Consider the following 25,006-nt stretch of genomic DNA (forward strand, 5'->3'; position numbering starts at 1 on the left):
AATTGCGAAGTGCTACTTTTAATGATATATTCCACACCAAAAAGAGACTTTATGAAGGTTTTGGTCAGTTAAGAAGATCAATAATTGTAGCTTTGAATATGATGTCATCTTTTCTATCCAGTATCTATCTATCTATCTATCTATCTATCTATCTATCTATCTATCTATCTATCTATCTATCTACCTCTCTACCTGTCATTCAGTCATCTTCTGTTGTTCATCCAAAGGTTTTGAGAGTATTCACCTTGCCTCTTCATCCATACTGCTAACTTTGTTAGTATGGAAGTAAAACATTTATAAACTGCCTATCTTGTGCCAAAGACTATGCAAAGGATTGGGGACACAATATCAAACCAGAGTTTGCTGTTCAGGACGCTTTCAGTCGCACTAAATAACTCCACTGGAGTGAACAAGAAGAATGGCAAAAGGGTGATATCAAGGCTGATTGTTTCTGAGACTCCAGGATGCCTCAACAGACTCGGGCCCTTCCCATCTTTCTGCTCTGGTGTCTCCAGGCTCATTCCTCTCATGGTTGCAAAATGGCCATTGTTACTCCAGGCATCACATCCAGACTTAACAAGGGCCAAACTGGAAACCTTTCCCAGAAACCCCTAGCAGACTTCCCCTCATGTCTCATTGGCCAGAACTGGACCACAGGACAATCTTTAGGGCAATACCCAGCAAAGGGAATGGACTTCCATGACAAGCTTAGACTAATCAATCCGAGTTTATCAGAGCTGAGATGGATTTGGTTACTGGAACAAATAAGGATTCTGCTAGAAGAAAGCTGTGGGGAATGGCTGTGGGCTGGCTGGTAGTCTACAAGGTGATGTGCGTGCTCAGGATCTGCAGATAGAAAATTCTAGGCTGGGCGACTTACACACCAGCTGTGTTTGTTTAGCACTTTTTTAAAAAAGCTCTCTTTCAGTGTACTTTAAAAAAAAAAAGTACCATTTTAATCACTTTAAGTGTCCAGTTCAGTGTCATTAGGTACATTAACAATGTTGTCAATGTTGTCATCATCACTATCTATCTCCAGAATTTTTTCGTCGTCTCAAAGAGAAACTGTATCCATAGCAATAACTCCCCTTTCCCTCTCCTCCCAGCCCCTAGTAAACTCTATCCTACTTTCTATGAACTTGCCTGTGATAAATACCTCATACAAGTGCACTCATACCATATTTGTCCTTTACTGTCTGGCCTATTTAACATGGCATATTGTTTTCAAGGTTTATCCATATAGTAGCATGTATCAGAATTTCATTCCTTTTTATGGCTGAATACTATTCCATACACTCTGTTTATCCATTCATCTGTCGATAGACACTTGGGTTGTTTCACCTTTTGACTATTGTGAATAATGCTGCTATGAACATGGGTGTGTGAGAATCTGGGTGAGTCCCTGTTTTCTTAGCACTGTCTTCAACAGCACTGAACCTCAGTGACAGAGTGACCTGTTACATATGTTGTATTAAATTATGCAACATCTGTAAAGGAGAGATAGGTGCTTCAGAAATGTCTTCTGCCGCTACCGTCTTTGTTGTTGTTGGAACACAGAAGCAGAGCTCAAAGGAGGGGTGCCTAGCTCAGCCCTAGGATTCTGAAATATGTGAGCTGCACTTTGAAGATCAATTAGGGATAAGCATCATAGGACCTCTAGAGGAAGTTCCTGCAGTCCAAATGCTTAATTAAACAGAAGGATTAGATCTCAGTCTATGCACTTATTTTCCTCCCATCGCTTCTTTTTTCAGCGTATTTGCTGTTGAGAATATGCATATGCTTTGTATCAGGTACAGTTCTGGGCACTAAGGAATAAAAGATAAATAATCTGTAGTATCTACCATCAAAGAGCGCAAAGTGTAGCAGAAGAGACAGACTGAAAAAGAGATCATTATGCCACCGTATGTGAAGGGCAGGGAGAGAGAAAATCAAGGTGCCGTGGGAGCCCAAAGCAGGGAGCTCTCAGAGAGAAGGACTCCAACATCCCTGGTAAAATTTTTGAAAAGTTGTTTGGAATTAATCAAAAAGTAGGACCCAGGAGTCAGAAAACTAGTGTGGATCATATGGAAAAGAGAGGAGGCCACAAAAGTGAAGGGAGAAACAGAAAGCATGAGTATGAAGGGTGAGGGAAAAGAATAAAACCCACTGAGAAGGAAAACTGAGGAGAGGGAAGTGACAAAGCAAAACAGCACGTGGGGCAAATGACAAGAAAAAGGTTGCTAGAGCGTATCAAGGCTGCTTAACTCCTGCTGTGTATGATTTTGTCCATTAGATTTGTGGAAGCCTGTACCATCAATGCAAATGATTTATGTTATCAATGTGGTCTCTCTTTTTTCTTTATATTATTCCCCAAAATGCTGAAGAACATGTTAGCTGAGTTGGAAGGAAAGTTTTTAGGTGATAGTCAGTCACTCCCTTTTTATCATAAATCTATCCTGGAGCCCAACTCTCTCTCCATGTCTGGACAGCCAACTGCTCATAGGACATTTCCACTGAGCGTCTGACCTGTTGTCCTTTTCCTTTGAAATGTGGCCCCTCGTTCTCCTACCGTTCCCCATCTGTCGTCATGCTTTTCACTGTCTCCTTGTCTCTGGGCCCTTTTGAATTGCTGCTCCCTCTTTTCTGCTATTCCATCTTCTATTCCACTGACACCACACACTCTTCTCTACTGGACTAATGCCTAGTAATCCTAGTAGGCTTCAAAAACACAGCTCCAGAAGGCTATCTCTGCCCCCCTCTCTCCCTCCCCAGGCTGATTTAAATTCTCTTTCTTTGAGGTTCCGTTGCACTTGGTACCTGTTTCCTGCTTTTGTGGCAGGAAACCAGTCTTTTGTGGCCTAGGTGTGTGTGGGAGAAGAGTGGCTAATTTAGGGGAAATGGGGAAGAGGTTGGTAGGCCAGAAAATATTTTGTGATGAAGTTTAGAAAGCATTGACTTCAGAACATTGGATGTAGTTTATTAATATGGGAATCATTACAGATGTTAACTTGGATGTACATGGAATGATGTTGCTAACTGTACAGTCTAATGTGAGCTTTGAGAAACAAATATACGTTATCTGGGCAAAATTTTTTAAATATACTTATGAATTCTACATGATAAATATATGCTAAGAAAAAGAGATCGATGTATACAATATAGATGAGTGCAATAGGCATATCTTTCTGCCAAAAGCCAGAAGGAGTTTATTCGGTAAATATACAGCGGGCTTTCTCAGTAGAGCTGTTAGTCTTAGAATTCTGACCCAGTTCCAACAAAGTCATTTCATCCTGCCTGCTTAAATTCCCCTACCGTTGCTGCTCAACACAGAATTCTTCTTCATTTCTCGTCCCATCTGAAGTGTTACTCCATCCTGAAAAACAGCTTCGTGTACCACTCTAAAGGTGACTGCTCTGCCTTGATGAGTGAGGCAATTTTGTTACGTTAAGTGCTTTGGGGAAAAAAGCACTTACAGTGTTCCCGTAGAAATGCAAGCTAATATTACTCAATGAAACTTCCTTTCAGCTGTTGTGCTTCGTGGCATTTTCAAAACGAAGAGACCTTCCCCTACTGCAGCTTATTTATGTGATGTATTCAAAATGGGCACACTTCCTGAAGGCATCTGGGAATGTGTGTAGAAGAAATAGGAAAGAAACAGAAATTTAATATAGATGAAGTTAAACAGCTAACAGTAGAGAGGCCAGTGAGGTTGTTAAGTTGCAACTTCAAACCTAGACCTAAACTTCTCAGTAATCAGAAAGAATAGAGAATAATTACATGAGGTATCTTCTGGTGTGTCTTCCATCTCGCTAAATTCTAAATGACCGTTCCAAGAGGTTCTTGGGGTAGGCAAAGGTGTCCCAACTACAGAATTCAGAGCTTCATAGACTTTGGAATGAAATAGTTTTTGCAAATTTATTGAATATTATTACATGCAGCGTTTAAAAGATAGCCACATTTTTGAAAAGCATAGCAAGCAACACACTGAATATGCATGGATATATCACCCATTGGTTTCTAGAATACATCACCTTGTTTTTTCTTTAAAATCAGTCCCATTCACTGTCTTTTTAGTAGCCTCAAAATTATGTTTCTCTTTCTTAAGAAAATCTCTTAGCCTGTTTTCAACATACATGTTTGCTTTAAAAAACAGTCATATTGGGGCTTCCCTGGTGGTGCAGTGATTGAGAGTCTGCCTGCCGATGCAGGGGACACGGGTTCGTGCCCCGGTCCAGGAAGATCCCACATGCCATGGAGTGGCTGGGCCCGTGAGCCATGGCTGCTGAGCCTGTGTGTCCGGAGCCTGTGCTCCACAACGGGAGAGGCCACAGCAGTGAGAGGCCTGTGTACCGAGAAAAAAAAAAAAAAAAAAAAATATATATATATATATATGCTCATTATACTTGATTCTTAAATAAAGGACAACTTGAAATCTATCTTAAGTTGATAATCAGAAATAGGGACAAATCAGAGATAGAAACTATATTTATTTTACAATAATGAAAAGTCTGGTAAGAAACCTATAAAGCCAATTATATACAAGAATGGTTACAGAAACTAGAGTGCATTGAAGATACGAAATATCATGCAGCCAATAAAAAGGATGTTTTCATAGAAGAATGAGGGGATACCTAAGTATATGCTATTGAATTGAAAGTAAAGGGTAAACACCACATATATAGTGTGACCCTAAAGTTATGCATATTAGAATTAACACCTGCAAGGTGTTAATACCACAAAATATTATTCATGATGATATCGATCTTGGTAAATTGTAGATGATTGCTCGTCTCTTCTTTTTGTTGTTGTTGTTTTGTATTTTGCAAATTTTGTAAAACAAACACACATAGACACTCAGCAGAAATTTCCAATGAGCAGTTGGATGTCTGTGTCCTGGTTACAGAGAGAGTTGGGCCTAGAAAGTAGATTTATGATAAAAAAAAGAAAAGGAAATAACTTGCCTAAAATCTTTCCTTCCAACTCAGCTGCTGTATTCTTCAGCATAAAGAGAAATCTAATAAGAAAATAGTTACAGCTTTCTGAAAACCAACTCAATGAAGTTACCTTTAATTTTATGCCTGGTGTCCAATATTCCTTCCCCAGTCATACACCCGTTCTAAGGACAGACTATACCACTGCCCTCTCATAATCAACAAGATTACTTTTTTTTTTTTTTTTTGCGTTACGCAGGCCTCTCACTGTTGCGGCCTCTCCCGTTGCGGAGCACAGGCTCCGGAAGCGCAGGCTCAGTGGCCATGGCTCACGGGCCCAGCCGCTCCGCGGCATGTGGGATCTTCCCGGACCGGGACACGAACCCGTGTCCCCTGCATCGGCAGGCGGACTCTCAACCACTGTGCCACCAGGGAAGCCCAACAAGATTACTTTTAATGGTAAGTTCTGGAAAGGCCTAAACACTAAGAGAAGGCTCAGGAAGAGAAACTGTGGGCCCACAGCTTGCAATATGAGGGCCGCTGCCTGAAGTTCCCAAGGTCACTTGTTTGTTTGAAGTAGCCTCGTGAAGGAGCAAGGCCAGAGGAATGCAGCTCTGATGCCCTGGAGCGGACAGTGATTCTCCCCCGTCCCTCCTGTTAGCCTCACACACATGCTCAGGCCACCGACCCGAGACTCAAGCAGCGGCCCTTGGCTAGATTGACAAGTTCAAGGGATTCACAGATGTTAGTTCTGACCTTACTCCAAACAGGACCTGCCTTACCTATCCACAAGCTGAGACCCTGGGCAGGCTCTTCTACCTCTAGCATCTTGGTCCACAGCCTTAATTTAGTTCCCACTGTTGTAGGCCATAAAAATCAAATGAGGGCTTCCCTGGTGGCACAGTGGTTGAGAGTCCGCCTGCCGATGCAGGGGACGCGGGTTCGTGCCCCGGTCGGGGAGGATCCCACATGTCGCGGAGCGGCTGGGCCCGTGAGCCATGGCCACTGAGCCTGCGCGTCCGGAGCCTGTGCTCCGCAACGGGAGAGGCCACAACAGTGAGAGGCCCGCGTACCGCAATAAATAAATAAATAAAAAGTCAAATGAATCTCTAGGCCCAAATGTTGTGAGAACAGTACCAGGCCCGGCCCGTTGAAATGCTAAGTGCTCACTCCCTCTCTGTAAGGTAATATGTCCTCTCTCTCCCTCTCGCCCTCCCTCCCTCCCTCCCCCCCCTCCCTCCCTCCCCCCCCTCTTCTGCTCTTCCCCCCCTTTTCCTCCCTCCTTAGTTGGCACGTGATCTTTATCTTCACCATGGAGTATATTTTGAAGATAACTGTAAGCAAGATGTACAGACAAAGGAAATAACAAAAGTTATCCTACCTTTTCATATGATGTGTCAAAGATGAACTCATCACCTTGTAAAATGAGGTTTTTTTCTTTTTTCAACAATCCAGCTTTTTTCCTTTGGGTCCAGCGACCCATGATACAGAACACACTGCTCTTTTTTTCATTTTCCTTTTGGTTCACATGGCACTGAGCAACAAAATAATAACAAATATATATTTTTTAATAATACCAGCACACAGACGAGGAGGAGAAAAGGGCTCGCATTGCTTGCTGAATTGCCCACTAATCACTGTGTGCGGACCCAGCAGGGAATTCTGACAACACACCTGACTTTTCATTTATTTATTTTTTATTGGTTCTGGGAGAAGTTTGTGATTCATTCCACGTAGGTTGCGAGGCCTTGTACTACAGGAACAAATTGTCTCTGGGGTGATTTGCTTTATTAACTTTTAGAGCAAAGGAGGGAGAAATAGGAGAATTGCTTTAACTGCAATATGCTGGCAAAAAGTTTGGTCCTTTTTAGTTCGTTGACACCTGAAATGTTTTAACTGGTCCTGTTTCTTAATGATACATTGGCTGATTGTCAAGAAGGAGGCAGTATGATGGAGTCAAAAGAAAGCTGGTTGAAAGACAGAGAACCAGGCAATGGTCACAGCCCTGCCATCTGTGTCCTGCCAAATTCCTAGACCCCTCATAGCGCAGAAACTCGGTGACCTTCTCAGTAAAATAAAAAGGTCGGACTAGATATTGTCCTCCTTTTAGTTAATCTTATTTTTTTATTGATGTATACTTGATTTACAATGTTGTGTTAGTTTCAGGTGTACAGCAAAGTCATTCAGTTATAGATATATTCTTTTTCAGACTCTTTTCCATTATAGGTTATTACAAGATATTAAATATAGTTACCTGTGCTCTATAGTACGTCCTTATTGTTTATTTTATTTTTTTATAATAGATCTTTATTGGAGTATAATTGCTTCACAATACTGTGTTAGTTTCTGTTGTACAAAAAGTGAATCAGCCATATGCATACGCCTCCCTCCCACCCTCCCTATCCCACCCCTCTAGGTCATCGCAAAGCACCGAGCTGATCTCCCTGTGCTATGCTGCTGCTTCCCACTAGCTAACTATTTTACATTTGGTAGTGTATATATGTCAATGCTACTCTCACTTTGCCCCAGCTTCCCCCTCCCTGCCATGTCCTCAAGTCCATTCTCTATGTCTATGTCTTTATTCCTGCCCTGCCACTAGGTTCATCAGTACCATAAGCAAGCTTGAGAAAGAAAAACGGAGCTGGAGGAATCAGGCTCCCTGACTTCAAACTATACTGCAAAGCTACAGTAATCAAGACAGTATGATATTGGCACAAAAACAGAAATATAGATCAATGGTACAGGATAGAAATCCCAGAGGTAAACCCACACACATATGGTCACCTAATTTACGAAAAAGGAGGCAAGAACCTACAATGGAGAAAAGACAGCCTCTTCAATAAGTGGTGCTGGGAAAACTAGACAGCTACATGTAAAAGAATGAAATTGGAACACTCCCTAACACCATACACAAAAATAAACTCCAAATGGATTAAAGACCTAAATGTAAGACCAGACACTATAAAACTCTTAGAGGAAAACATAGGAAAAACACTCTTTGACATAAACCACAGCGTGATCTTTTTTGACCCACCTCCCAGAGTAATGGAAATAAAAACAAAAATAAACAAATGGGACCTAATTAAACTTCAAAGCTTTTGCACAGCAAAGGAAACCATAAACAAGACAAAAAGACAACCCTCAGAATGGGAGAAAATATTTGCAATTGAAACAATAGACAAAGGATTAATCTCCAAATTACACAAACAACTCATGTTTATCTACTTTATATATAGCAGTGTGTACCTGTTAATCCCAAACTCCTAATGTATCCCTCCCCAACCCTTTCCCCTTTGATAACCATAAGTTTGTTTTCCATGTCTATGAATCTGTTTCTGTTTTGTAAATACATTCATTTGTATCATTTTTTTAAATATTCCACATATAAGCAATATCATATGATATCTGTCTTTCTCTGTCTGACTTACTTCACTTAGTATGATAATCTCTAGGTCCATCCATGTGGCTGCAAATGGCATTATTTCATTCTTTTTTATGGCTGAGTAGTATTCCATTGTATAGATGTACTACATCTTCTTTATCCATCCGTCGATGGACATTTAGGTTGCTACCTTGTGCTGGCTGTTGTAAATAGTGCTGCTATGAGCATTGGGGTGCGTGTATGTTTTCAAATATTATACTCTTTCAGTGAAAGTTTACAACTTCATGGATGATGGTGAACTCAAACCTTCAGTATTAACTTTGTTGAGAAGTGAAAGGAACCTTCCTCTCCATAAAGATAGAATAATATTAATATAATAATAAGCATTTGCTGTGCTATGTGCCTAGTATTGCATTTAATGCCCACAGTGATGTAGGAAGAGCCCCCGTAATAACAGAGGACACTAAGGATGACAGAGGTTAAATAAATTACCCCAGATCACAGAGCCTGTGACTGGGGTCACTAGACTCCCATGCATGGCACACAGCTCATGACCACGCCTCGCCTCCACACTGCCTCTCAGGGAGACCGAGAAGACCATCCATGCTGGTGAGGGATTCAAAGTAGCTCAAGTGTGATGTGCAGGTTAATAAAGAGTAAGGAGGAATGTGTGTGCTTTTATAAGCTTGTCAAGGACAATTCAGGATCATGGTACCCACTTTGAAAGAACAGGGTCTCTAAGGGAGATTTAGGCAGAAGGGCAATTGCAGCAAAGAAGGAGTAAGAAAAATCTTAGATAGGACCAAAATGCGTTATCTTTATCATCTAGGTTTTCTCTTTTAATATTCTCTTTGAAAGTGGTGGAGGGCTTCCCTGGTGACGCAGTGGTTGAGAGTCCGCCTGCCGATGCAGGGGATGCGGGTTCGGGCCCGGGTCCGGGAAGCTCCCACATGCCGCGGAGCGGCTGGGCCCATGAGCCATGGCCACTGAGCCTGCGCGTCCGGAGCCTGTGCTCCGCAACGGGAGAGGCCACAACAGTGAGAGGCCCGCGTACCGCAAAAAAAAAAAAAAAAAGTGGTGGAGCGCTTGGAATTTAATAAGTAAGTAATATATTGGGTAAACACATTGATACTATCTGAGCAATATCAATGCTTGTGTAATAGATGGAGTGAGAGAGGACGAAGATTTTGGGTTCAATGGCTGCTGTTTACATTGAATGATTTGCTTTCCTTCTTTGGGTCTAGTTTCCTAAAAAGTACACTGGTTGGTCCAAATCAACCCACTAGATTCCAAAACCCTGTAGAAGACCTTAGGGATATAAAGATAAAGATGTACTTCTTCCCTCAGAGAGATCTTTAGGAACTCCTTACCTCTTAAATTCTGTGACTCATCATCAAGGTGAAGACTAATTGGTTGTTGTGAATTATTTGAACATTCCTAGCTACAAATGACATAAAAAATTATTCATATGAAGAATCAGCAATAAAAATTTAAATAAAGGGTTATGGTTGGTAGTATACACTTTGATGTCCATCAAATTCATGGTTTACAAGGCCCACTCTTTCTGGCTTGTGATGTAACCAGACATCTCAAAGATATAACATAGCAGTGAGACGATGCTTATGTGAATATATTATATTTTTATGAAATGCAATGCATTATTCTACTAAAAAGAAACCATCTGAAAATGAGTCCTGTAGATTCTAATTTCTGTACTGTGCTAGGAATACTAGTGAATTCTTTTTCTCCCACAATTTGCATTTTCTCTTACAGCGTGGAAGCAAAATAAGCCTCTTTGTTTGCACTGGTTTCAGAATTAAATTAGTTTGTATATTTGTTCTCTCCTCCTCTTCCTGGATTTGGTTTCAAAGTAAACAGTTATTTTCATTAAATCCTCTTTTATTTGGATTTAGCTCTTTAGTTACTGGACTTATTCTGGGTGGCTGTCCCTGTCTTATTTTTCACTAAGGTATCCGTTCACTGTTTTAAATGGCATTTAATTGGTTCACTTCCATTTTCTATTATTTACCTCACTCTGTGGTACTATGATTTCTTTAGCTAGATCTCACCCCTGCCATGGTCTGATATTTTAAAGGTATTTTTTTAAGTACTTAAATGTCATACGGGGTTGGTATGATAGGAAAAAAATGATCATCAATTTGATGTTTAATGAATGTGGACAAATTACAGGGAAGAAACAAAAATGACATTCATCCCAGAGATTGTTTTCAAAGTTAATGGTAAACGTGGAGTCTTGAGAAACAGCAGGAATTACCTTGTTTAGAAAAACCAAAAATGTTGACTTTTTTTTTTTAGATTAACCTAGAAATGACCTCTGACAGAAAGAAAACCAGCCATACTTTTCAATTTCAAGAGAAAAGCTCTAAAAAGTTATTTCTACGTAATAAAAAAGTACAGTAAGATTCTAAATTCCCACAGAAACTCTTCATCTACCTTATAACACATCGAAAGCCATCAAGGGCCTATTGGCCAGCACTAATAAAGTTTTGCGGGCGTTTTTGATGGTGTGTGTGGGGCAGGGGAGTAAAGAGGGGGAGTTTTAGGGCTGCGGGAGGGGGAGAAAATTAGTTCTCACTAAGTTATAGAAGAAAATATAGGAAGATTTTTAAAATTTGTTCCAATAATTCATTTAACAAATGTTCATTTAACAACTCTTAGGGTCTGAGTATTGTTCCAGGGGATGAGACTACAGAAGTGAACAAGAAAAAGGAAGTTCCTGCCCTCTTGAGGATTACATAACAGTGGGGAAAAGAGGAACAACAGCAAATATACATAAAATAATTCAGCAGGGCTTCCCTGGTGGCGCAGTGGTTGGGAGTCCGCCTGCCGATGCAGGGGACACGGGTTCGTGCCCCGGTCCGGGAAGATCCCACATGCCGCAGAGCGGCTGGGCCCGTGAGCCATGGCCGCTGAGCCTGCGCGTCCGGAGCCTGTGCTCCGCAACGGGAGAGGCCACAACAGTGAGAGGCCCGCGTACTGCAAAAAGAAAATAAATAAATAAATAAATAATTCAGCAAATATTAAGTGCTATGAAGAATAAAGCAATCGGATAAGAGTGACTGGGAGTTGATAAGGTAGTTAGAGAAGGTCTTTCTGAGAAGTATCAGTTGGGTAGAGACCTAAAGAAAATAAGAGGCTGAGGAATAAACAGTAAGTACAAAGGCCCTGGGGCAGGAGAGGGTCTGGCCTGTATTCAAGGAACACAAGGAAACTAGTGAGCGATAATATGCTTGATAATAGATTAGGTCACAGAGGTGGAAAGGAGAAAGCCTATACAAATATGATGCAAGATCAAAAAAATTTAAACAAATGATTGGTAAATTTGACTATAAAAAGTTTAAAATTTCTGCATAGCAAAAACTACCATGAACAAAGTGAAAAGCTAAACAGCAACTTGGGGGAACATGGTAATTCATGTCACCCAAGGGCTGGTATCTTTAATGTATTTTTTTGGTAAAGAAATTTCTTTATATCAATATGAAACGATAATCCAACAGAAAAATAAGTGACCAAAGAAAATGAAGAGAAAAAGCAATTGTAATGCCTTTTAAACATATTAAAGGATGTTCAACCTTACTTATAATGAGGGAAATTCAAGTTAAAACCACACTGGGATGCAATTTCTTACCCTATCAGATTGGCAAGGATCCAAGCATTTGATCTCAACGCCATCTAAAAGTTTGAGCCTTAGAGAGCCAGACGCAGTCATGTATTGCTCTTGGGAATGTAAACAGGTACAGCCTTTACAGGGAAAGCTTCAGCGGTAACCATCAACATTTTAAACACCCATATCTTTGACCCAGGAGTTTGACTTGTAAGATTTTATCCAACAAATTTCTCTGCACGCATGCTAAATGAATTATGTACAAGGATATTCACTGTGACGTTATTTGTAATAGCAGGAAACCACAGGACATGTTGAGTAGTGAGAAATGAATTAGAAGGGGGGGTGGAGTCTGATTATGAGTCTCTTTTTAAACTTGAACCTTTGGAAGTTCTTGGGCAGGTAAAATGAGAACAGGCTGTGTTTAGAGCAACTTGTGTGTCATTGATTTCAGGTCGGATTGGGTACGTGTGGGATCTCGGTGACAACTTCAGTGTCATCCAAAGAGTTCTGATGGCACTCAGTGGGGGTTACCAGGGGTGGTCATGGGCGGAGCTGCCAAGGGGGCAGAGACCAGCTTATGAAAGGCCTTTCTTATGCCGGGCTAAGAGGTTCACACTTTACCCTGAAGGCACTGGCAACCTTTAGAGCAAGACGGTGACCTCATCAGATTTGCATTTTTAAAAGACAGCTCTGCTGGCAACGTCAGGAAAGAGATTACAGAGCAGCAAAGCCAGACGTGCGGACAGTGATTAGTGTGAAGAATAAGAAATATAGTCCGGAGAGAGATACATATTCTGCCTGTTCGGCTGTTCTTATGAATCAAAATTCTACAAGTGAAAATGTCTTCACTGTAGAATTGCCTTAAAAATAAAAAACAAAACAAATTTTTTAAACTCTGTCATTTTGGTGGTTTCAGGGAGGAAGACATTTGTTAAAATGTATTAAATTGCACACTTTAATATGTGCAGTTTGTGTTACATCAGTTATAGACCTACGGGGCTGTAAATTTTTTTAATTGAAATCGTCATTAATAAGAAAAAACAAAAGAGACTCTAAAGAGGGTGTGGACCTTCTGACTAGGGAAGTTCAGATTCTCTACTCTCAGGGCTATACTTTCTCCTGGTTATTCAGGTCCCATCTGCCTGCTGCTGTAGCGTATCCCTCAGTCCCCCTAGCTGGGCTCTCTTTCCAGGCCTCTCCTGAAACTCGGTCCTGTCCAAGATCTCACGAGCATTTTAATTAATTGATTTGAATGAAAGCAAAGGTCATGTATACTCCGTGTGCCCATCACCAGAAAGCTACAGTGCAAAGCAGAGCCTTCTAATACTTCCAGGTCATGATAGGCTCATAAAAGAGCCTGCACATAAACACTGAAGCAGGATTTCTAGTAGTAGTAGTAGTAGTATTGATGGGTAACTGGGTACCAGTGAATGAATTTACCACGGTGCTTTTTAAATTGCTTGATTTTTTTTTTTAATGCTTTTGTCTGCTTCTCTGTGGGAAAAATATCTTGGTTAAGCTAAAACAACGGTGCTGCAGGTTTAAGAACGAGTAAGCATTGCTTCTAAAGGAAAGCAAAGTGGGCACTATGGACTTATGATAAAACAAGCAACTAGATTGTGCTTATAGATTTCATTTTTCAAAGAGTAGATTATTAGGACAAATTTAAAAGACTTAATGAGAACTCTGAAAGCACATGTTATTATCTTAATTCAAACTTCCCTCAAAGAAAGAAAAAACTTTTTTTAATATTCATGTATTTCATCTTTGTCAGTTCAAAAAGATTCTACACGTCATGAAGTTGGCAGCCGTGGACTGCTTCTGTGCCGACACCGCCCACAAATACATAGTGACGCAGTGACACTCTTTAGCACATAACAAATATTCGTTAGGTTAAGTTGAGTTTATTTCAATTGAATTTTCATTTTTTTCCAGCTTTATCGTGATGTAATTGACATATAACATTGCATAAGTTTAAGGTGTACAACATAGTGATTTAATACACGGATATGTAGCAAAATAATTATCACAACAAAGTTAGTTAACACATCCATCACTTCACACAGTTAGCATCTGTGTGTGCGTTTAGATGTGGAGAGAACTTTTAAGATTTACTTTCTTAGCAATTTCCAAGTATTCAATACAGTTTTGTTAAGTATAGTCACCAGGCTGTACACCACATCCCCAGGACTCATTCATATAACTGGAAGTTTGTACCTTTTGACCACCTCAATCCATTCACCCCACCCTCAATCCGCAATTGAATTTCCAAAGTTATTTCTACTCTATTGTTACTTACAAAGAAGATTAATAATCTCTCTCTCTTTTTTATTTTTTTTGCGGTACGCGGGCCTCTCACTGTCGTGGCCTCTCCTGTTGCGGAGCACAGGCTCCGGACGCGCAGGCCCAGCGGCCATGGCTCACGGGCCCAGCCGCTCCGCGGCATGTGGGATCTTCCCTGATCGGGGCACGAACCCATGTCCCCTGCATCGGCAGGCGGACTCTCAACCACTGCGCTACCAGGGAAGCCCCAATAATATCTCATTTTTTTTTTAAAGTGTTTCTCTTCTTGCCTCCCCTAAAAAACATTTTGAAAATCATTCTCTTCCAGGTTAAAATCGATAGTATTCAACCATGTCATTTCTGATTTTACATCTCCTTTTTTCAAAAAATAAATTTAGAAGATATATCTAATCATATGAAATCCTACTTAACATTTATATCCTAGAGGAACAAAACCTTCGGGAATCCCTGCAGCAAGATAGTTTCAATCCAGTGCCATCCAGAGATCAGAGAGAACGTCTGGTTTTTTGTGTCAGAGACTTTGCTCTTCATAAAGTCAAGTACTTAGAGAAAAGTCCAGATCTTTACCTTCTTCCAGACCTGCCCTCTACCTCCCTCTCTCTCGTGCTCGCATCCCAGGAGAAACATATCTGAATCTGAGGCTAGCTGCTGTGCATTCGGTGTACTGTAACGCTGTATCCAAACACAGTGCAGGCTTAGAACAGTCCTTTTTGTATGTTCCCTTTAGGGCAACGTTTTATTTTTTCCTGACGATTACAGTGGTTGGAAACAGGGGTTACATCAATAATGTTAAATTTGTCAAATATTAATTGACTAGGGTTCTGAATAATTTGAGTCCTGTCAAATAAATTATAGGAAAAATATCTGAGTATTTTGTAAATATGGTAATTTGGCTGCTCCAGTTTTCTATTGCTACAAAATAAATTATCCCCAAATTCAGCAGTTTAAAATAACAGCCATAGTAATGTAAACCACAGTACAGTGGATCAGGAATTTGGGAAGACTCAGCTGGCTGATTCTTCTGCCCCATGTGGTGTTGACTGGGGTCACTAGGTGGTAATCAGCTGGCAGATGGGCTGGTCTAAATGGCCTCACTCACACGTCTGGCACCCTGGCAGGCGTCTCAGTCCATTGGAGCTGCTAAAACAAAAGTATCATAGACTGAGTGGCTTAAACAGAAAACATTTACCTCTCACAGTTCTGAATGCTGGGAAGTCTGAGATCAAGGCAGATTCTGTGTCTGGTGAAGCCTGCTTCCTGATCCACAGATTGCCATCCTCTCACTGTGTCCTCACATAATGGAAAGGACAAGGGAGCTCTCTGGGTCTCTTTGATAAGGGCACTAATCCCATTCATGAGGGCTCAGCCCTCATGACCTAATCACCTCTCAAAGGCCCTACTTCCAAATACCTTGGGGATTAGGTTTCAACACATAAATTACGGTGAGGACACAAATATTTTGTTTATAACAGCAAGGGTGGCCAGAAATCTGGGCCCAGCGGGGACTGTTCCCTGGAGTGCCTGTATGTGGCCAGCCCAGCATGATGATCTCAGAGTAGAGTCTCACAAGAGAGAAAGTAGAAGCTGAAGTCTCTTTAACTACCTGCTCTGGAAACTGACAGCATCCCTTCCACTGTATGCTAGTAGTCACAGCAGTGACAGAGCCCACCCAGATTCAAGGGGATGGGACATAAACCCCACCTCTCAATGGGAAGTGAGTCAAAGACTTTGTAGTGATCTTTCATGGGCAAAGGGACCCATTGTGAGAAAATAATACAGTTTTGTATCTCTCGGTAATGAACGCATCCATCAAAAAGCAGTTATTATCAAAACATTAATTTAACATACAAAAGAACACCAGCTATATATCTTAAAGCCATCCTTGTGCCTTCTACTCCCTTACTCCTCACATCAGTTGCTGGCAATACTTCCACCAAAATATCTTGCCAGTTGGTCACCTCCTTTCTGCTTCCCCTGGCCAGAGATAGTGCCTTATAGTAGCTAACCTTTGTTGTATGCCAGGCATTGAGCTAACTACTTTACAAGAACCATCTCATTTGATTTCCTAATGTACCACGATTAGGTAGAGATGGTCATAATCTCTACTAAATAGATGAAGAAAATGGGCCTCTGTGTATTAAGTGACACATATTATCTCTCAGGCATTTAGTGGACAAACCCAAATGGAAAGCCAGGCACCTGAGTCCATCTCACCAGAGTCAGGTTTCCTCACTCCCAACCAGAAAGTGCATGCTGATGTGAATGCCTTGACCCAGAGGTGTAGCTTTACCTGCAGGCTTTGAGGGGACACCTTCTTGCTGAGCTGCTATACATGTCTCTGGTATGCTAACAGGGTCATCCCACCTCTCTGTGCATCAGAACCTCATGCTGAGATACCAGTTACTTCTAATCCATCCAAATGTCATTCTGCATTTAGAAACAAAAGTTATGTATACTGCTTGAGCAAGACAGTAGTCCTTTGCTTAAAGAGAAACAAAACGTGGACAGCACAGGAGATGTGTATAGAAAGGACCAGCTGATCATTAGCTGACATACTAGAACTGCCCTGGTTTAATTGGCAATAGATAACAGCTCCAAGAGCACAGTTAAAAATAAAGTTCCAAATATTTCAAAATGTAAATGGCAGAAAGATAATTAAGATAGCGCAGGATGGCAGCCTCTGGAGGAAATTATGGCCGTTGTTGTGACTTAATTGGTTTCAGAGAAACTTACTGACTACCGCCTTGGTGTCTTAAAAGTATTCTGTGTTTGCTTTGGAAGGAGGGAGAGGCATGGCTTCCCCCAGCCCTAAAGGAGAGAAAAGGTTCTCCTGACACCTGGGGAGCTTAACTGGTGACAGACTTGCCCAGCAGGTGGGAGGCAAACTGGCCAAGCAGGGATGCGCTTGTCTGCTCAGTGGACGCAGATGGACCACGCACACCCTCTTGCCATCTGGGGTCTGAGGTCCGAGGAAGAGCCACCATCCGCTTGCAGGCCTGTTCCAAGTCCCAGGGCTGAGGACTCTGGCCTTCCACTGCCACTTTCTCACCTTGTAATGTGTCTAAACTAGATTCTTAAAGGCAGTTGCCGTGAGCATGACCCTTTATAGTGGAAATGCAAAATATTAGAGGAATTTTCTGAAAAGCTGCTTTTCTTTTTGTGACCCTGGGGGATCCAGTCACGTACATTTAGAACAATGGAACAGGGGAATCGATTGAGGGGAGGGGTGGTTATGTTATAAGAAGACATGTATTTTTTTTCTACTTATGGTCGTCGATACACCAGTTATTTGTGTAGGTTTATCTGGCCTTCTATCAATTAACTTATTTTCACAAAAAACTTTGAGTTGGAAAAATATGAGCCCAGAAAACCACTATTTACGTCCCTCTGCCAGCCTTCCTCTCAGTCTAACCAAAACCCTGCGTATACGTCCCTCTGCCAGCCTTCCTCTCATTCTAACCAAAGCCCTGCGTATGGCTATAGTCAGTGCGTACATGTGATTCTATCCAAATGTTTCCCACACAGTTTTATCTGAGCTTTTCCAGGAATTAGAAGAATGCATGTATTTCTTTATAAAAGCAATATAGTGCTTCAATATATTGGGGTACGTTTATACTAGTTAATGATTTATCAACAGGTAGTTTGATTGATTAATAAGAACTTCTGTAGTTGATCAGCACAGAGTCATTACTATTCTTTGTGTGTGGGGGGGGGTAAAAAACACATAACATGAAATCCACCCTCTTAACGAATGTTTAAGCATACAATACAGTATCGTTAACTACATGCACATTACTACTCTTAACGATGGTTCTGAGGTTTTGAGCCGATCTATATTGGCCTTTGAGTCTTCAAAATAGACTCTAACTTTACTTATTGAAGTGATTTTTTAGTGTATTTTTAAAAAAATTAAACCAGATAGCTTAAAGTAGCATATTCCGACTGGTGATTTAAATTAAAAGAAAAATAAAGACATATATCTACATCTAAAAATGTATCACCTTAAATGAGTTTGTATAACAAAGCAAATGAATTGAAATAAAGAATGGAAATTCAGGGCCAACCAATTTGCATAAATGTGGCCATTTGATTACACGTTTAAGATACAGGACCATCAGTAGGATGGCCATTTTCCAAGGCCAAGCAGGCAACTGCTTGGGAGAGGGTCACCCTTTTCATGGTTGGAGTCAAAAAAGAAGAGCTGAGTTTGCAGACCCCAGAAGCTAAAAGGTGAGCTCTGTGGTGGGAGAGGAACAGGGAACCAAAAGATTGAAATCACCAAAGAGAAGTTCCTTGACTTTGGGATACGAATCGAACAGCTTTTTGCCAGACTTACTGGAATGTCCGGTAGAGAAGGGACTGTTTTAATTTAAAGAAGAGAACCTTCTCAGAGATATTTTAGACCCCATCATTTCCAACTGTGACAGTCTGCTGAGTCCTTCTGATCCAACCCAAAGCTTGTCCTTTTTGCCCAGAGCACTCCTGCCTACAGACTTCCGGTAGAGCTAATGTTATTACTACCATAACTCAACCCATTCGTGTTGGATAAATATACTGTGATAGACCAGTACTCTTTGTATAATGATTTATGCAAATACTTGTCTAAAACACACAATTAAGTATCCCATAGTTATCAGTTCCTTTAACTGCATTTGTTGGATAATTCCATAGGACCAATTCTTTTTCCTGTACAAAGATTCCTTGTTCTTCTAGCAGAATACACCCGTCTAGAGAAACTTGCTCATTCATCATAATTAATCTTCATCAAAAAGCCTGTTGGAAAGTCTAACAGTAAAGGGGATTATTTTTTATAAATACACAACATAGATATAAAGATATAAAAGAAACAGCACAGCTCTCAGGCCACCTTTTAAAACCTTAAAGGAAAAAACATCTTTAATATGAAAATACTACAACCAAACAAGGTGCATCCTCTGTCCATATTGCCAGATAATTAGGTCATTAAGATCCAGAGAAATGACTACTTTTGTTATAATATCCTGATGTAACATACACAGATAGATCTGCATTAAGGGAAAAATCAGCAAATTTGTTGTTCGAGTTTTTTATGAGTCCTTGTTCACACTTAGGTTTTTCATGTGACTCGTGTCCATAAGAAAAATATGGGACCGAGTACGGGGGATAGGGGTGGGATAGCGGGACCTCCCTGACGCTCAAGGGCTGCCCTGGATGCTTTTAGTCTCGTTCATTGCATAGGGAGGAGACCAAAGACCCCGTTATGAGGTCTGGCTGGGAAAGCCAGTTGATAGTATAAAAGCTGATGTGTACAAAGCCTGATGTTCCTTAAAAATGTGACTCTGCTTCCCAGACAGCACCTTCTTATAAAAATTCATCTATCTTGAAAGGTTTCTCACGTGCCTAATTCATAACTACTTATAACCCTGAAGAAATTTTGATGGTGACACTTGGTTGAGCATGGTAGGGTATGTAATAAATATAAAATTTGGTTTCCTCGCACTAATACTAAAAAGCAGCTGCTATAAACAGCATGTTACATTAATAATATATTACATTTAGAAAGCAGATTGTCTGTACGGTATATGATAGCTGTATAGTATATTTTCAGTTGCATTCTTAAAATATTCATGTTCAAAGGAAAAATAAACACAGGGCATATACTAAACTGTTTATAGTGTTATTCTGGGAAGTGGGATTGTGGGTGTATTTCTCTCCTTCATTTTTCTTTTCTGTATTTTCTAAGTGTCTGATAATAAACATGTATTATTTTGAAAAGGGACAGCGTTTTAAGATTGGCTCCCAAGAGCTTTATGTGAGGGCTGGGCTTTTCTGGTGGCACAGTGGTTGAGAGTCCGCCTGCCGATGCAGGGGATGTGGATTCGTGCCCCGGTCCGGGAAGATCCCACATGCCGCGGAGTGCCTGGGCCCGTGAACCATGGCCACTGAGCCTGCACGTCCGGAGCCTGTGCTCCGCAACGGGAGAGGCCACAACAGTGAGAGGCCCTCGTACCCGAAAAAAAAAAAAAAAAGTGAGGGCTATTGCGTCTACATGTTAAAAGTCTAGGCTGCCCCATCTAATATGGTAGCCACTGGTCCCAAGGGGATATTTTTAATTATATTTAGATTAGTTAAAGGCAAATTACTTTGTTAACCATTTAATTCTTCAATCACATTAGCCACATTTCAAGTTTCAATAGCCACATTTTCATCATCACAGAAAGTTCTAGTTGTCAGTCCTGGTGGAGACAAGTTACCAAACTGTGTCCTGGATGCTAAGAACAAAACTGGGCCAGTTTGCAGAGGAATGGGCATATTGCCTCGCGTGCTACTCACCGTAGACACCGGGAGACTCTTCATCCCAGGTCCCTTTTATGCACCTCTCTAATCTTTGGCCCAGTAAGCTCAGAGATTTTTCCAACAGCCATCCAGCTGCTTAGTGGCAGGGTTGGGAACCCAGGGCAACTCACTCCTAATTCACAGCTCTTGCCTCCATATCACTATTAGCATCTTCTCCAGAAAACTAAAGCTTCCCAAGCAGTACTTTAGTTCAGTTCAATATAATTTCATAGACATTTCTTGCAAGCTTACAATGCAATAAGCACCATAATAAGCCTTGAATATGCAAAACCAAGTAAGAGAAGTTTCTCTATTCCCAGAGTGTGTCAAAGTGTTAAAAACAGAAAGGCTAGTGGGAAGCAGCTGCGTAGCACAGGGAAATCAGCTCAGTGGTTTGTGACCACCTGGAGGGGTGGGATAGGGAAGGTGGGAGGGAGGGAGACGCAAGAGGGAAGAGATACGGGAACATATGTATATGTATAACTGATTCACTTTGTTATAAAGCAGAAACTAACACACCATTGTAAAGCAATTATATTCCAATAAAGATGTAAAAAACAAACAAACAAACAGAAGGGCATGCTAGGTAGAGTGACAGCACCAAGCAGGGACAGGTCTGTCCTTCTTGGGAAATCCAGAAATGCTTCATACACGCAGATATGCTTAAATTGGGTCTTGACGATAGCAAATCCCCCAAGCTCTCACATTTACACGTCTTCAATATTCTCAGTTTTCTCCATACTCCAGAAGAAAAGAGGTTAACTCCCCTTTTGAACCTGACCTGATTTTTCTTTAACTTCACTTGAAAGAGTTAGGTATATTCAACTCTCTTAATTTGAACTTATTTTCTCATTTTCAGGCCTGGTTCTATATATGTAAAATAATTTTAAGCCTTCAAATGAAATAAAATAAAATACTCCTGTAAGACTGAGTCATCAATTCCATTTTGAACTACATAAAAGCAAATACAGAATTTGAATGAGTAGTCATTTTTCAGCCGGTCATGTGGGAAACGTTTAAACGCAGGTTAGAAGCTGGGGTTCCCAGTTCTCAAATAAATCACGTTCCTGTGTTTTAACAGATGCAATGCTCTTGGTGGCAGAGCGACTGGAAGGACCATTCAACATTGAGTCAGTCATGGACCCAATAGACGTCAAGATCTCTGAAGCCATCATGAACATGCAAGAGAACAGCATGCAGGTGTCTGCAAAGGTATTTGCCTTAGTCATTTGTCTGCTAATAAAGAAAGTGCAGTAATCTGAAACTGAAGTAACTGGATATGTCGGCCAGGATTATAGATTCTAATACCTTGTCCGTGAGCTTTTCCTCTCCCGTGACAAGTTTGCTACTTCATTATAACTGTCTAACAAAATGGCATTGAGAAAGGAAGGAAGCTTTTAGTTTGCAGTTAATCATGAAGAAATTATTGGCTGCTAAAAAGTGTTGGAGAGCCCCAAGTATATTGACTAATCCCTCACATTTGTGAGCCATTTGGGGGGAATTTTCTTTTTGATGGTTGAAATTTCTGCACACCCTCACCCTGTTCTCACTCTCTAGGAACTTCTAATTACGTCTTCAGCTGCACAGACCAGGCACATGTTCTCTGTGTTTGCTTGTAAATTTTTAAACATTCCATCTGACTTCCTTTTGTAAGGCTATAATGGAACCCTCATTAATGAATCTTCAGAGGAAAACACCCCTTTGGATGAAGTCGAACACACATTTTGAAAAATAGTATATTTTTATAAATCCTAAGAGACGGGGATTCTGGGTTTGCAGCTGCAGAACACAAATATCAGAAGTACAATTTTTTTTATTTTTTTCAAAATTTTTATTGGAGTCTAGTTGATTTGCAACGTTATACTAGTTTCAGGTATACAGCAAAGTGAATCAGTTATACACATACATATATACGCTCTTTTTAAAATTATTTTCCCATATAAGCCATTACCAAGTATTGAGTAGAGTTCCCTATGCTATACAGTAGGTTCTTATTAGTTATCTATTTTATACATAGTAGTGTGTATATGTCCATCCCAGTTTCCAATTTATCCCTCCCACCCTTACCCCCTGGTAACCATAAGTTTGTTTTCTACATCTGTGGCTCTGTTTCTGTTTTGTAGGTAAGTTCATTTGTACCCTTTTTTCAGATTCCACATATAAGTGATATCATATGATGTTTGTCTTTCTCTGTCCGATGACTTCACTCAACATGACAATCTCTAGGTCCACCCATGTTGCTGCAGATGGCATTATTTAATTCTTTTTGATGGCTGCGTAATATTCCATTGTATATATGTACCACATCTTCTTCATCCATTCATCTGTCAATGGACATTTAGGTTGTTTCCATGTCCTCAGAGTGGGAGAGAATATTTGCAAACAATGTGACCGACAAGGGATTAATCTCCCAAATATATAAACTGCTCAGGCAGCTCAATATCAAAAAACAAACCAATCAAAAAATAGGTGGAAGATCTAAATAGACATCTCTCCAAAGAAGACATACAGATGGCTAAAAAGCACATGAAAAGATGCTCAACATCACTAATTATTAGAGAAGTGCAAATCCAAACTACAATGAGGTATCACCTCACACCAGTTAGAATGGGCATCATCAGAAAATCTACAAACAACAAATGCTGGAGAGGGTGTGGTGAAAAGGGAACCCTCTTGCACTGTTGGTAAGAATGTAAATTGATACAGCCACTATGGAGAACAGTATTGAGGTTCCTTAAAAAACTAAAAATAGAATTCCCATATGACCCAGCAATCCCACTACTGGGTATATACCCAGAGAAAACCGTAATTCACAAAGACACATGCACCCCAATGTTCATTGCAGCCCTCTTCACAGCAGCCAGGACATGGCCCTGCACAATTTTTATTTGTCCCCACCCAGCTGAGAATAAATAGGACCTTCCTTAAGCAAAATTTAGAAGTTTGCAGTGAGTCTCTGGCCTTTTCCTTCATCGCCCCTTTTATCCACACTGATGACTACACAGTGCCCTTCTGTTCTTTCCACCAGTCTCCCTGTCCTGAAACACTAACCAAATCGGCATCCGTCCTTTCAACCTGATGACGGAGTGACTGCATTTTAATTGAAAGTCGTTCACACAAAAATATGTCAGGCAAAGAGTTACGTGTTTAGCTTTCTTCAGTGTTTAAAATCCTTTGTGGAACAGATTTCACATATAATCAAAGAGAAGGAGACAGGTGGTAGGGAGGAATTGCCGAGCAGGAATAAATCCATGGAATCTGACTAGGTCTCCTTGGCCGAGTATGAATCAAACTAGCTTTGGGCTGAAAGTAGGGTGAGAAGGAATCTGGCCTGGGCCCCTTTCTCTCTCTCCTTGGGAGACAGATGGGCTGAGAGTTTCACAGGCCTAGTTTCGGGTTTTAGTGAGCTTGGGTTAGCCTGTGTAAAGAAGTATACTCCAAGGTGCTATCACCTATTGGGGAAATAGCACATTTGGGAGTTGCATGAAAAGCCATTTTCTTTCTTTCCCATGAAAGAAAAGCAATTATCTATCCCTCTCAAATCTATTGCCTAGAAACCAATTAATGTTGTTTTGAGAGGCCAAGTATCCCAGCAGTGCTTGAGTAACCAGGCTCGATAGTAACTGATGTTCAAATCAGCCCTAGAGAAGAGGACATGAAAACACAAAAGTGTCTGTGGTTTGAGAACATCACACACTCCTTAGAAGCAGAGCTTTCCATTGGTATGTGTGCATACGTGTTCAAGTCAACTTTTTCTATTAAAAATTCTCTAAGAGGTCAGATGGACTCTCTTTCGTACCAGAATGCGGATGAGACATTTTTATGGAAGTTGTCCAACCACATTATAATATTATGGCTGTTAATAAGGCATGCACTTTGAAAAAGACACCTTTCGTTGTAAGAAATATCTAAATCAAGAATAGAAATAATGGGAAATTCCCTGGCGGACCAGTGGTTAGGACTTGGTGCTTTCACTGCCATGGCCAAGGTTCAATCCCTGGTCAGGGAACTGAGATCCCACAAGCCGTGAAGTGTGGAAAGAGAAAGAGAGAAAGAGAGAGAGAGAGAGAGAGAGAGAGGGAAGGAGGGAGGGAGGGAGGGAGGGAAGGAAGGAAGGAAGAAAGAGAAAGAAAGAAAGAAAGAAAGAAAGAAAGAAAGAAAGAAAGAAAGAAAGAAAGAAAGAAAGAAAGAAAGAAAAGAAAGAAAAAGAAAGAATAGAAATAATGTAGGGCATGTAAGAGTACACTCATGACAGGATACAGTCTGAAGGATCATAAAACAGTAGTACCAAAAATCTCAACTAAGCTAAGCTCTGAAGGAAAGAGGGATGGGAGACAGGGTCTCATCTAGGGGACAGTGTGGAGAAAGGACCAAAGCCAGCCTTTAGTATGGTGGAGAGGTTGTTAATTAGGGGGTTGAAATTTGGATAACTTTAGCAGGAAACACCAACAGGATCTGCGGATGGAA

At 40.8% G+C, this 25,006-nt stretch overlaps 1 protein-coding gene across 2 annotated transcripts in view; it reads left to right on the forward strand.

Moving 5' to 3' along the window:
* The window catches only part of GPC6 (glypican 6), a 1,087,352-nt gene that overhangs the window by 951,308 nt on the left and 111,038 nt on the right, over positions 1-25,006 (forward strand). For both annotated transcript variants that reach the window (XM_060288063.1, XM_030856917.2), the window contains exon 5: positions 21,621-21,751. In XM_060288063.1, coding sequence (XP_060144046.1) covers positions 21,621-21,751 — 131 coding nt within the window. The remainder of the gene's footprint in view (positions 1-21,620; positions 21,752-25,006) is intronic.

This window comes from Globicephala melas, chromosome 18 (genome assembly GCF_963455315.2).
Source record: "Globicephala melas chromosome 18, mGloMel1.2, whole genome shotgun sequence".
Taxonomy (NCBI): Eukaryota; Metazoa; Chordata; class Mammalia; order Artiodactyla; family Delphinidae; genus Globicephala; species Globicephala melas.